General features: G+C 36.1%; 1 protein-coding gene across 7 annotated transcripts in view; it reads left to right on the forward strand.

The window, feature by feature from the left end:
• The window catches only part of RPRD1A (regulation of nuclear pre-mRNA domain containing 1A), a 72,322-nt gene that overhangs the window by 18,441 nt on the left and 39,608 nt on the right, over positions 1–14,273 (forward strand). For all 7 annotated transcript variants that reach the window (XR_004078373.2, XR_004078374.2, XR_004078372.2 and 4 more), the window contains exons 2-4: positions 7,444–7,573; positions 10,994–11,100; positions 11,180–11,280. Coding sequence is in view for 4 of the 7 variants with exons in the window: in XM_031037278.2 (XP_030893138.1) it covers positions 7,444–7,573; positions 10,994–11,100; positions 11,180–11,280 (338 nt within the window). In the remaining 3 variants the exon portion in view is untranslated. The remainder of the gene's footprint in view (positions 1–7,443; positions 7,574–10,993; positions 11,101–11,179; positions 11,281–14,273) is intronic.

The raw sequence follows: 14,273 nt of genomic DNA on the forward strand, positions 1-14,273 counted from the left end.
GTGCATATATCTTTTTGAATTAGTGCTTTCGTTTTCTTTGGGTAAATACCCAGTAGTGGAATTACTAAATCATATCGTAATTCTATTTTTTATTTTTTGAGGGACCTCCATACTGTTTTCTGCAGTGGCTGTGGAAATTCCACAATACAATTTTAAAAATACTATTCTTAAAAGAGCAAAAAAGTTTTAGTCTCAGTCCCACTCTAGAAGTATAATGTGAACAAACCGTATGATGTGTATTCTTCCAGAACTCTTCCAGTTGACAGTGTCTTCTATAGTGGTCTGATGGTCCAGGATGAAGTTTGTTCTTTTCAAGATTTAAAAAATTCATTTGTGGGGCGCTTGGGTGGCTCAGTCATTAAACATCTGCCTTTGGCTCAGGTCATGATCCCGAGGTCCTGGGATCGAGTCCCACATCGGGCTCCCTGCTCGGCAGGAAGCCTGCTTCTCCCTCTCCCACTCCCCCTGCTTGTGTTCCCTCTCTCTCGCTGTGTCTCTCTCTGTCAAATAAATAAAATCGTTAAAAAAATTAAAATAAAAAATAAAAAATTCATTTGTTGTATATACTAAAATCAAAATTTTTTGAAATTATTTCAGGAACTTGAATTGACTTTGACCTGTTAGACTGGGGAAGATGTCCATTTGCTTGGGTCTAGGTGGAGTTTTGTTTTGTTTTGTTTTGTTTTCCCAAATATTGAAATAAGAGAGATCATGTACCTATAGGACAAAGTCAGATTGGAGCATCAAGTGAGCACTACTCAGAAGCCCTCTTCAGCATGTAGGCCCAAGTTATTTATTTAATATATAACTCATGTGTTTTCCCTTTACTTTATTATTTTTTAAAGATTTATCTATTTTAGAGAGAGAGTGCATGGGGGCAGGCCAGAAAGAGAGGGGGAGAAAGAATCCCAAACGGACTCCCTGCTGAGCTGGGAGCCTGATGTGGGGTTCAATCCCCATGACCCTGAGACTGGGACCTGAGCCAAAATCAAGTCAGAACACTTAACCCACTGAGCCACCCAGGTGCCCCATGTGTTTTCCCTTTATTACTTAAATCTTTGTTGGCAACTCTTGACACACACCCCTCCCCAAATTATTTATTGATCCTCCCATGAAGTAGGTCTGTCTACTGTGTGTTTGTGTGAATATGTGTAACTTAACACTATGTCTGAGATACATGTCTGAGATATACTATGTATCTCAGTATTATGTACTGATACTCCATATCAGTATATAAATTTCTCTTTTTTTTGAGGGGTGGGAGGGGCAGAGGCAGAGGGAGAGAGAATCTCAAGCAGACTCCACACTGAGCGCAGAGCCTGACTCGGGGCTCGATCCCATGACCCAGAGATCATGACCTGAGCCAAAATCAAGTCGGACATTTAACTGACTGAGCCACCCAGGTGCCCCTCTGTCTCATTTTTGAACAGCTGTAGAGTATTGGATTGTATGGATATACTATGATTTATCTAGTGATATCTTGTTATCATGAGTATCCTTAGTGATTTCTTTGGGCAGTTATGATAATATATCCATAGGGTAAATTCCTGGACGTGAAATTTGCAGGGTCAAGGGATTTGTGCATTTACATTTTTCATGGGTGTTGCTAAATTAATTTTCTAAGACGTTTCACTAATATATATATTAACCACCAATGTCTGAAGGTATCTAAAGGTGATAATCCCACCATATTTTTGCCAGCTTTAGTGTCAGATTTTTATCTCCATCACTCTAATAGGTGGAAAATGATAATTGGTTTTAATTGCTTAATATTTGTGTTTCTTTCATCTTTCCATTCACACTAGCCCATTTTTCTATAGATTATTGATTTGTGAGAACTCTAGAATGGAGGAGGAGATAAACATACTTGAATTCAGTACTTCGAAAATAAGATTAGCTAGATCTGTAAGAAAGTTTGTCTTTCATAATCTGAATTTGAAGTTGAGGTTTCTGAGAGCAGTGTAATTCTACATTTTTCCCCCTTCAGCTATGCTGGGTGAGGTTAAAACCAGAAGCCAACTTAGTAGAACAAATAATTAAAGGAAAAGTTTTGGGCCAAAAAAATTACTGATTTAGTAAATAACTAAGCAAATTGTGAATCAACTGCTGGGCTTGATGCCATAGATGGGTAGATGAGAGTGACAGTTGTTGCTTTCGATGGAGCTTAGTTTAGTTGGGAAGCATTAGATTAAATAAAAGTAATTATAGTTGGAATAAGTGCTCCATAGGAAAGTATGGGGTGCTATGAGAGCCCATCAGCGTTGCCTAACCTGTGTACTGGGTGGTGAAGGAAAACCAGAGGAACCTGTTTAACTGAGGTCTAAAGGATGGGTGGGAGTTGGGGAAGTTAGAGGAGTGGTTGTATTGGGCATGAAGAGAGAGTATTATAGAGGGCAGAGACAGACATTTGTGGGCCTTTGGTTTCTATTAAGGATTTACAATGTTACCTGGAGAACAGTAGAAAATCTTTGAAGGATTTTAAAGCAAGGGATGGGCTGCCAAAAGTCTGAGGCATTGTGGCAGTGGTACAGGAATACACTGGCTTTATCCACCTCATTTTTCACCCACCTCAGCTATTATGAAGCAGCCAGCTGTATTTGACTGAACTCTTGGTCCTGTCTGGGACAGATAGAATCTATTCATGAGTCACCTGTGGATTACGCACTTTCTGTGGCAAAGAGAGTTAAAGCAGTTTCTGCCATATAACCAACTATTTATCTGTATGAACATGTCTTGTAGTATACTGTAGTGATAATTAGTTTACCAGGGAAATAAATGAGGCTGTCCAGCAGTTTTTAGTAAGTCTTTAATAGGTTTTGTTTCAAGATAATGGCTTTTCTTCTGATTTCCTCCTATAAGACCTACAGTAGTGTTCATTGGTATGTGTGTGTGTCTGTGTGTATATATTTGTTTATTCAGTTTTTTTGCTCCTTCTCCCACGTAGAAGGCTTCCTCTGTAAAGAGGGTTCTTGAGTTAATAGATAACACAGTAAAATTTTAACTGTTTGTTGTATTTATTGGCATTGTCATCTAGTGTGGTTTTAAATTTCAGTCACCATAAAAACATGGGTGATTAACTTAGATTATGATATTCTGCATTATATCAAAATAAATAGGCATATATGGCTTGTACAGTTGTAAGAAAAGTAATGATGCTCTCGCTTTTTAAAAGATTTTATTTATTTATTTATTTATTTTGTAGAGCGTGAGTGAGCAAGAATGCGCACAACTGGGGGAAGGAGCAGAGGGGGAGAGAGTGGGAGGAGGGGAAAGAACCCCAAGCAGACTCTGTGCTGAGCATGGGAACCCAACATTGGGCTCAATCCCATGACCCTGAGATCATAACCTGAGCCAGAACCCAAGTCATATGCTCAACCGGCTGAGCTACCTAGGTGCCCCAATGCTCTCACTTTCTGATTATGATTAAGTAAAACTAGATTCTGAACTGATCATGAATTGGTGAAACTAGGTGGCATTTATGTAGTCCTTTGATTGGCAAAGTTTGTTTCATATTGTTTATATAAGAGCCCAGGCTCTTCTTTTTGAAGCCTTGTAGTTGGTATTTCTTTTATTTGAATTGTGAATTGTTATGTAACTGTCTCTTACTTATGTGATGAACTGAATTTGTATTGCCCTTTGGGGGATATGCTCAACATTTTAGGTAATACTATGTCCTCATATATTATCCAGCCAGATTTTATTATTATTTATTTGTTTTGATTTACCTATTCACATACAAGGTCCAAGGAAAAGGGGCCATACTTAATACCCACAGTAGCTTAAAATTTTTAGTTCAGAGAGGTGAGATATAAGAAAATGGTTCCTACAATGTAAATATTGACTGGTCCTTATTTGCTTATACTTTATTAGCACAAAAATAGCAGTATACACATACAGATACACTTGGATATATTATATTTATGATTGCTTCCAGTGTTGGTGTGATACATTAGTGGAGAGTAGGAATAAAGAGAACTCACATTTTTAGTAATGTGACCTGTCATGTGCCAGTCTATATAGAGCTTGGAAATTCTTGATTGAACGGGAAAGGTTATTTTTGGTCAATGCCCGGCATGGTCCCTGGCACATAGCAAACATTAAATAAATGCTATTTAGATTGAATGGAAGATTTAGAAAATAGCCAGTTTTACAAGGAACCCTGTGACAATAGAAATAAAGGAAGAGATTAGGTCAGACCCAGTTTTAAGCGTTATATTTTATTCCCAACAGAGTTTTTTCTTTAAGGAATTATGAAATGGTTTGTTTGCTCTTTCTGTTAATTTTGTATGCTTTTTTTTTTTTTAAAGATTTTATTTTTTTATTTATTCATTTGAGAGAGAATGAGATACAGAGAGCATGAGAGGGGGGAGGGTCAGAGGGAAAAGCAGGCTCCCCGCCGAGCAGGGAGCCCGATGCGGGACTCGATCCTGGGACTCCAGGATCATGACCTGAGCCGAAGGCAGTCGCTTAACCAACTGAGCCACCCAGGTGCCCCAATTTTGTATGCTTTAATAACAATTTATGGCTCTGTTATTATCAAATTATCAAAATTCATTTGAAAATCATTTTTGTGATTTTCTTCTGGAATTCCTTGTTGTAATTAGTTCCATTAGTTTATTTTTGCTCTGCATGAAGGTACACATAATTTTAAATGGAAGTAAGTTTTTTTACTGAGAATTTGGAGAAGGATATACGTTATAGCGGTTTCTAAGTATTTCTCATATTTTAGCTTGGGTTCCACAAGGGGAAGAAAATGAAAATAATGTGTTGATATTTGGACCTCATACCAAATCCATGCTGTAGTTTTGGTTTGTTTTTTGGAATATGCTGGGAAATACATTTTGATATCTTGTAAATTTTTGCTTTAATGTACATTGTAGAAACCATTCTGAATTATTTTTAAGAGCTGGTAGCCCATGGATTTATAAATATGGTAAAATACACTTTTTAATTTGTGTGGTACATAACAGAATTTACCATTTTAACCATTTCTAAGTGTTAGTTTATTGGTATTGAATACATTCACACTATTACGCAGCCATCATCACCATCCATTTCTAGAATTCTTTTCATCTTCTAAAACTGGAACTCTGTACCTATTAAACAGTAACTCTCTGTGCCTTTCTCCCTCCAGCGCCTGGCAATCACCATTTACTTTCTGTTTCTATGAATTTAACTATTCTAGGTATTTCATATAAGCAGAACCATATAGTATTTTTTTTTTTTGTGACTGGCTTGTTTCACTTAGCGTAATATGCTCTAGGTTCATTCATGTTGTAGCATGTGTCACGATGTCCTTTCTTTTTAAGGCTGAATCATATTCCATTTGTATGGATTACCACATTTTGTTTATTCATTTATCTGTCAGTGGATCCTTGTGTTGCTTCTACCTTTTGCTATTGTGAATAGTGCTGCTAACATTCTAAAGTATTTTGGTTGGGTCACTACTTGATCTTTTCAAAAGGTAACATCCTCTTTCATTTATAACATAGTCGTAAGAGGCGTAGTCCAGTTAAGAGGGAATGCTTAGGAGTTGGACTTTGGATTCAATTCCTGGCTGATCCCTTCCTGGATATCTCAGTATGGGCAGATAACCCTTTTGATGCCTATTTGTTAAAACTGCCCAATGCAGGTAATGATGGTACCTTAAATTATTTGGATTAAATTAGGTAATACATGTAAAGTGCTTAGAGTAGTGTGTAACACATAGTAAAAGTTTGATAAATGTTACCAGTATTTAGGAAAAGGAGCCCATTGATTCAGGTACTCATTTAAAGTACTACAGATGGTCTCCCAATTAGATAATAATAAAAATTTGAGTTTTTAAACTCGTTTTGATGCTGAGAAGGCAAATACTTGGATTAATTAATTAATATTAACCTTTTCTTTGCGTGGGATTTTCTTTGGGCAGGGATAGGTAAAAAAGAGACAGATCTGAATATTGGGAAAGTTGCCATTATGATCATCTCCATGGGAAAGGGTCCTGGTATCTTAACCAGTTATACTGAATGGTTTATCTAACCAGACAAGAGCCAAAAGAATCAGAAGTTGGTCTTTGTTATTGCCATCTCTTCCATATCTTTATTCTATTCTGGGACTTTCAAAAGCATAGTGGTGAGCCACATCTTTAGACAGGCAAATGAGACTATGCAGTGGATGGCACAGATTTATAAAGTCTGGTCGTCTCTGACTCAGTATTTTAGTTTCTTGTAAGCAGGTTGTGTGTCACTAGTTTTTTCTCAAGAAAGACATGAACTCAGAAGTGGCTTTTAATGTGTTGAATGATTAAACTGAATACTCAAATCTAGAGGGCCCAAAGTAGCCTGCCTGTTTTCGTCTTAAATCCACTAAGCTGGCACACATATATGGTGCACTGGATTATCAGTCTTGACCATAAGTTTCCTACGCCATTGAATGTGGATGCCACAGAGTACAGTGTTTCTGAATATAACTGTACTACTTTGAATAATTCATATTTAATTCTAGTAAAATTATATTATGAAAATAGTCAATATAAAAGATTATGTTCAACCTACTAAATTTTACTTGTATGTATGACTCTTAACTTGAGTTGTACTTAATACTGTACCACTTAACACTTAACATTGTAATTAGTAAAAATGTATTCTGGCCCACAATTGTTGAAATCTTTTCCGTTCTTTTAGAAGAATGACTACACCCACTGAATATTATGAGAAGAGACATCTTTTTGTCTAGATGAATTCAGCTATTTAAGGCCATGTAATCCAAAGTGGGTGAAAATCTAAACTGCCCATTTGGGCTCCCTAACATTTACTCTGTCAGCTTGGGAAATATTTATTTCATAAACAAAAAGTACATAATTAATTGAAGTGAGGTCTCTTTCAACATATTTTACATTTCGTACTCTTGTTTTACAATAACTTAATGATAACTTTAAAATCAATGTGGGTATTAAAACAGTCATAAATTTAAGCTTTAAGGTACCATCTTAACATGACCAGTTACCATCTTATTTTAAATAAGCTGTATTTCATGTAGTGTTTAATAGTTTTAACAAAATTTAGTACAGATTGAGTCACAGAGATGCATTTTTGTAGACCTGAGGATTTTGGTGTATAAAACTACTAATTTGGGAATAGTGATAAGACTAGTAATCAAAGGTAAGTAGTTTGGGCAACTTAGTAAAAGTGCAGGGAAACTAATTATTGACTAGTTCCTCCTCCTGAGTCCTTTTTTTCCTCACATGCTACATCTCCAGAAACTATAGAAACCTAGAGAGTTAAAGAATAGTGACTTGATAAGTTCGGTAGTAGAATGAGAAGCTAGAGTTGAACATGATACATAAAGGTTAATAGGTTTGTTGTAGTTCTCAAACTGCTTGAGTCATATATTGAGAAAGTTTGTCCAAGTTAAATGAGGATATTTTAAATAGATTTTTAATTTTTTTTTTTTATTTTTCAGCCAAACCAAACAGGAAGCTTACTTTTCTCTACCTAGCCAATGATGTCATTCAGAACAGCAAAAGGAAGGGACCGGAGTTTACAAAAGATTTTGCACCAGTTATAGTGGAGGCTTTTAAACATGTTTCAAGGTATGGTAATTGAGTAGTAGGTAATCTCTTTTAAATATGCATAATATGTCCTTTTGTTAAAATTTGCCATAAGCCATTCAAACAAAAAACAGGGAATTTATTTCTTTGAAATTTTCATTTGAAAAGACTTAACTATAAATGGCATTTGTAAATGTGTTAAATACTTTGTGTGAATGGAAATTTTTGAACTGTTGCAATGGTGGGTATATGGAGTACTTGAATTAACAGCTTTCCTTTAAGAGACCAAAAGCAACTGCCATTTTGGAATGAACTTCATTAAGAATAAATGAAGGTATTGAATTGAAAATTTGTGTGCTTATAAAGTTATTTTTCCAACTAATATTTCTGGATAAACGTCATACCTTTTCCTTTCATATTGCTTATAATTTTAAGGTTTTTTTAGTGTTTGGGTACATATTACAACATTTTAAAATGCTTTGGAAGTATAGAATATATATTTAAAATAATTATAAGCCTGTTGAAAAATTTTGTTACAGAAAAATTCTGAGGGTAAAGGTCAGGGCTTTGGCTTATGCCCCTTTTAAATGCTTATTTCCAACATACATGAATATTTGGTAGATTACTGGGTAAACATTATTGGGGTAGACTACTAAATCAGTCTAAATTATAGAATCCAGGGGTAAATGAAGATCTGTGTTGAATGATTTAAGGATGAGAATATACTCCAGGCATGCCCTGCAACTTTAGTCATAGTGGATGCATTTTTCAAAAATTACAGTGCTGTATGTTACTTTCTTAAATGTATATTATTTATCTTTCCGTTTAGATATTGTCTTTTACCATCTTTTCAGATGTTGGCATTTCTTAAGAGTTCAGTCCTTAGCCCTCTTTCTGTGGTTATATTCTTCACTTGACCTCTGGGCGATTTTATACATTGCATGTATTTAGTTATTATCCACACCCTAATAACTCGCAACCTTACACTCCAGTCCAGATGTGTTTTCTTTGTTTTAGACCTGTGTGTCCTCTTGCCTAATGAATTTCTAGTTGTATGCCTCTATACATCTCAAACGTACTAAGTCCTGTTGAACTCATATTGTCCTTGCTCCTGTCAGACTTGCTCCTCCTCTAGGTTTCACTCTCTCAGTAGATCCAACTCTATCTATCCAGATGCCCATATGAGAAATTAGGTGTCAGCTTTAACTTTCTCTGATACTGTGATATATAGTATATCACATTCTCCTCTCTCTTTCACTCCCTTTATCCCATGTAGTATATATAGTTCCCACAGTTCTTTAGATTTCTTTCCATTCCAGTTTCCATAATGTCATTTCTTTTTTTTTTTTCTTTTTAAGATTTTATTTATTTTTTTAGAGAGCACACACGAAAGCATGAGTGGGGGTTGGGGGGAAGGGGGGACAGAAGGAGAGGGAGAATCAGACTCCCAACTGAGCAGGGAGCCCAGGGCGCAGCTCTATCCCAGGACCCCAAGATATGACCTGAGCTAATGGCAGACACTTAACTGACTGAGCCACCCAGGTGCCCCCATAATGTCATTTTCTATAATAATTGCAGGAGCCTCCAGTATTGTTTAATCCACTTACAAAACTAGCCACAGTTGCAGAGCTGATCATAACGCTTCCTTGCCTTTGAGTTGTTCTCATTTGTCCCAGAGATTAAGTCTAAAGTCCTGAGCAAGACTTAAGGTGTTGCTTCATGGTCCTGTCCACATTTTCAGACTCCTGTCTCACATTTCTTCCACACACACAATTTATAGTCCAAGTTAAAGCTAACTGAACTCACTCTTTTAGTTCTTTCTACCTTAAGTTTTTTAAATATGTTGCGTCTTCTGAGAAATTCAATAAAGTATTTATTGACTGGCTACTACGTGCTGGGCCCTAAGGATACTTTAGCGAACAGGATAAAGTTCTGTCCTAGTGGAGCTTGCATTTCAGTGGATGACAAAGGTAAAAACTAGATGTACAGGTGAATATATACTCTGCTAGTAGGTAAGTATTGTGAAGAAATAAGAAAAGAACTAGAGGGTAGGAGAACTAGAGGAGAAATAAATTAAGGAAGAAACTAGAGGGTAGGAGAAGAAATAAATTAAGGAAAGAACTAGAGGGTAGGAGAGCTTTACATCATGAGATAAAGAATGACTATTTTGGGGAGGTGGCATTTGAACAGAGACTGAAGGAAAAGATGAAATGAGCCACTTGAGCATTCTGGGAGAGGATTCTATGTAGAGGGAATACTTGGCAGAAATAGACAGCTGTGTGCTGGGCATGTTTGAGGATCAGCAAGGAGATTTGTATGGGAGAAGGTGTTTTGTTTTTTTTTTAAAGATTTTATTTATTTATTTGACAGAGACACAGCGAGAGAGGGAACACAAGCGGGGGAAGTGGGCTCCCTGGGAGCCCAATGTGGGGCACAATCCCAGGACTCTGGAACCATGACCTGAGCCAAAGGCAGACGCTTAATGACTGAGCCACCCAGGTGCCCCTGTATGGGAGAAAGTATTTAGAGAATGTAGACTGAGAAGTAGCCAGGAAGTAGAACATGTCCCCCTTGTGGTCCAGCATAAGGATTTTGGTTTTATTCTTGGTATGATTGATAGCTCTTAGGGGATTGAAGAGCCGTATGATTTGATTGACATTAGTAGAGCACAGTGAAGAGTAAGAGCCTAAGAGACCAATGAGAAGACTTAAGAAATCCAGGCAAGAGGTAATAGCAGCTCAGTCTACAGTGGTAGTGATGAAGGCAGTTGGGAGGTGGTTGGGAGTAGTCTGTTTGCCACTACCCTGTTATTCCAGTCATCAGATCTCAAATATCACTTCCTCAGATCCTTTTTTTAATCTCTTTTGAAGTGGGCCAGGCCTCTGCATTATGCTTATCTTTAATAGCTTGTTCTTTTTTGTGGCCCTTATAAGCAACAGCTGCTGTAAAGCTCCATTTGTATCTCCAGTGTCAAAGATAGTGCCTTGATCAATAAGTATTTGTTAAATAAATTTAAAAATCACCTATCTGAAATCTTCTTAGCCTCATATTCAGCCGTCATTCAGTTAGGGGCACCTTCTTTGTAAACCCCTAGTAGCCAGTGTGAGCACCTTTACATTTTTTTGTAATTTTTTGTTTAATAATGTGTCTACGGGTACCTGGCTGGCTGAGTCAGTAGAGCGTGTGACTCTTGATCTCAGGGTTCTAAGTCTGAACCCCATTTTGGGTGTAGAGATTACTTAAAAAATAAAATCTTAAAAAAAATATATGTCTATAAGCTTTTAAAGGAAGCATGGAGTAAGTCTGTCTTGATCACTTCACCCCTGAACTTCTGGTCACATAGTGGTGCTCAGTAAACATTTGAACAGCTTTTTTCAGGGAATGAGTGTCTGACTATATTAAAAATAACCATTACCTTTTTAGTAGCTCTATTAATTGTTATTATTTGTATTTTTTCTTTAGTGAAACTGATGAAAGTTGTAAGAAGCACCTTGGAAGGGTATTATCTATTTGGGAAGAAAGGTCTGTTTATGAGAATGATGTATTAGAACAACTTAAGCAAGCTCTGTGTAAGTGTGTAATCTTTTATCATGATCTCTTCGTTAAAATGTTTGCTTTCATTAAAACTTCAGTGTTCTTCCATTTCAGATGGTGATAAGAAGCCTAGGAAGCGAACTTATGAACAGATAAAAGTGGGGGATGAAAATGAAAACTGTTCCTCTTTGGGATCTCCAAGTGAACCACCACAGGTAGAAGTTTTTCTGTGTGGAGGGAGTTTTGCTACTGTTACTTCATGTGGCCACGAAGCTTTATTAATTTTACTTAAGTTTTACTTCTATAAATTGATTTTTATTATAATTCTGAGTGCAAGAAAGAAGCTATGTGAATATCTCTTATTTTCTGATTAACAGATTGCTTATGTTTAATATATGTTGTATAATGTATAGTAGGCAACCGTATTTTGCATAGAAAAAGAATATCTGATTGCTAAATATGAGGTCTGGTGAGATATCCACCATTTAAATAGTTTCCTTTTAAATAAATAAAACATTATGTGGTAAGACTATTTTGTTATATGATTTAAGTACACTGAAAATGCCATTCCTAGAGATAAACACTGCCCTTTAGAGTATTTTTTCTTTTAAACATGTAAAAATGAGTGTTACAGTAACAAGCATGTATTCATACAGTTTTTTGTAACTATAGAACCATATAGTTCCATGGTAAAATAAGATGGATTAGAGTCATTATCTTAATACCCCATGTCCTTCCAGGTTGGTATAGTATAGCATTCTTTAGCCATCAATGATTCCAGAAAAACATTTTTAACTTTTAATTAATGTGGGCATTGAGTGTTAAAGCTTCCTCCTTCTATGTTTCAAACATATAGGAGGGACAGATAAAATTTAAAAGGAGAAAATGAAGACATAGCCATACTCATAAAACAAGGTAAATATCTTCGTGGGCTAGAAATGGTACAGAAGCGCAATTCAGTATGTGAGCCAGAGCCTGGTTCTTGCTAAGCTTTGGTCCGGAAGTACATATGGCTTTCCAGAAATACTAGGGTAATAAGAACTCAAAGTGCTCCATGGGAGTTGGAGGACTGGACCTGAATTCACTGCATGAAACCAGAGACTGGGTGAAACTCTTTCCCAATGAAAGGAACTTGAAAGAAAGATAAAACCAATCACTGCCTAAAACTGTTGGTGTGTTATGTCACTGTTAATACTGGGGAGGCAGAAAGAATCTCAGCTAGGTACTCAGCCAGGACCTGATCCAAACTACCTGTTCACTCGTTGACAGGAGGTGCAGAAGCCCACATGATCACCAGGGACAGAAGCTTGAGGAAAAAATAATAACATAACATTTCAAATAACCAAACGCTAAGGTTTATATTTCTTTTTATTTGGTAATAATTAAGACAAAGCACTTTGTGCTGAGAGCCTTATTATGATTCCATGAATAGTATTTTACCCAAGTTCTAGATACAGGGTCTGATCCTCTTGTGTTCTCCCTGATGTAAAGAGTAACCTCAGTTGTACATCTTAGGAGTATCTGTCTGACTCTAATCTAGTACTTAAATAAAATGGTGTTGCTTTTCATTTTATAATGACTTTTCAGATTAGTTGTACTGCTTAATTCTCAGTGGTTCAGCTTTGTAGCTACCATTTTATTTTAAGAATGGCTAAAATTTCTCTTTGTAAGATCCAATTGAACTCATTTCATTCTCTTCTATTAGAAAGTTGTAGGCTAGTGTTGTTTTCAGACAACTTTGCTTTTTTATCTGATCCTTGACCCAGCACTGGAAACTTAGAATTAACTCATGTGGGAATGTAAAGGCGAGATGAGAGCAGATTGTAGTTAAAGCATGCATATCAAGACCATAAAGCCAGATTACTTCTCAGAACTTCAGAAAATTTTAGAACGTTCTAAGACTAATTAAAAAATTACTATATAAAAGTTAATTGGGGCACCATGAGAAACAAGCTTCCTGATAATCATCATTGCTCTTTTTTTTTTTTAAGATTTTATTTATTTATTTGAGAGAGAGAGAATGAGAGAGAGCGAGTACATGAGAGGGGGGAGGGTCAGGGGGAGAAGCAGACTCCCTGCCGAGCAGGGAGCCCGATGCGGGACTCGATCCTGGGACTCCAGGATCATGACCTGAGCCGAAGGCAGTCGCTTAACCAACTGAGCCACCCAGGCGCCCAATCATCATTGCTCTTAAGCTCACTTTCATTTGTAAGGGGATATATCTTACATCAAAATTATTTTGTAAAATATTAGAATATTAAACACATAGTAATGAATTAAAAGCTTATGTGGGATAGTATATTTCATATTAGATTCCATTCATTCTTAATCTTGTTTGATATTTACTTTGTGCTAGACCCCAGTGACAGCACTTTTTTGTAAGGGAATAGCTTAAAGAAAAACCAGTAACGATCTGTCAGTGTCATCTTTAATGTATACACAGAATTGATTATATCCTATATTTTTCAAGTGTGTATAATTTCCTACTGTTCCAGGAACTAGTCTTAGAGATAAAAAAAGACAAAAAGAAGGAGGTGGGATGGAAATAGAGACCAGTAAAAAGAAAATGTATTTATTTTTCTCTGGAGTAAATTTATAGACATTATGAATTGTGAAGTTACCAGCAAAGGCTTGCTGTTCCCTCCTAATTATATCTGATATGAAAACAGTGCAAGTAAAATATTCTAATGATAAAATAATTTTTATATTGGCTAAGTGTTTATGTAAGTATTAGTCATCAGATATATGGAATTTTGTGATATTTTAATGATCTTGTTAACAAACTGTAGAGTAGTTGAAGATACCATATTTAAACATATTCCAAAGCTACATTGTTCTTGTGCTTTAATTATGTCATATAGAAATACAATCGGTAAGACTCTTCTTTGTTGTAGTAGAACAATTTGTATCTCCCTACCCCAAATATCCAATTTAGTATTAAAAAAATTCTGCTCATGTATAATGATAATATAATGAATATGTCATATGTAAAACTTGTATTGTCTAGGTTGAAGTTATAGCCTGCTTTCCCTTTTGCCACTGTATGTATTTGGCATATAAATGATGCATGTTACTTTCAGAGTCTGATAATTATTTTTACACTATCTGTCTCTACCACTGGAGTATGACTTCCTCAGGGCTGAGGGCCATGTCTTATTTTAGTTTTCAATTTATATATTTCTAATACTTGACATAGTATAGTTTCTTT

This window comes from Leptonychotes weddellii, chromosome 13 (assembly GCF_054177405.1).
Source record: "Leptonychotes weddellii isolate Sample4059 chromosome 13, ASM5417740v2, whole genome shotgun sequence".
NCBI classification, from domain to species: domain Eukaryota; kingdom Metazoa; phylum Chordata; class Mammalia; order Carnivora; family Phocidae; genus Leptonychotes; species Leptonychotes weddellii.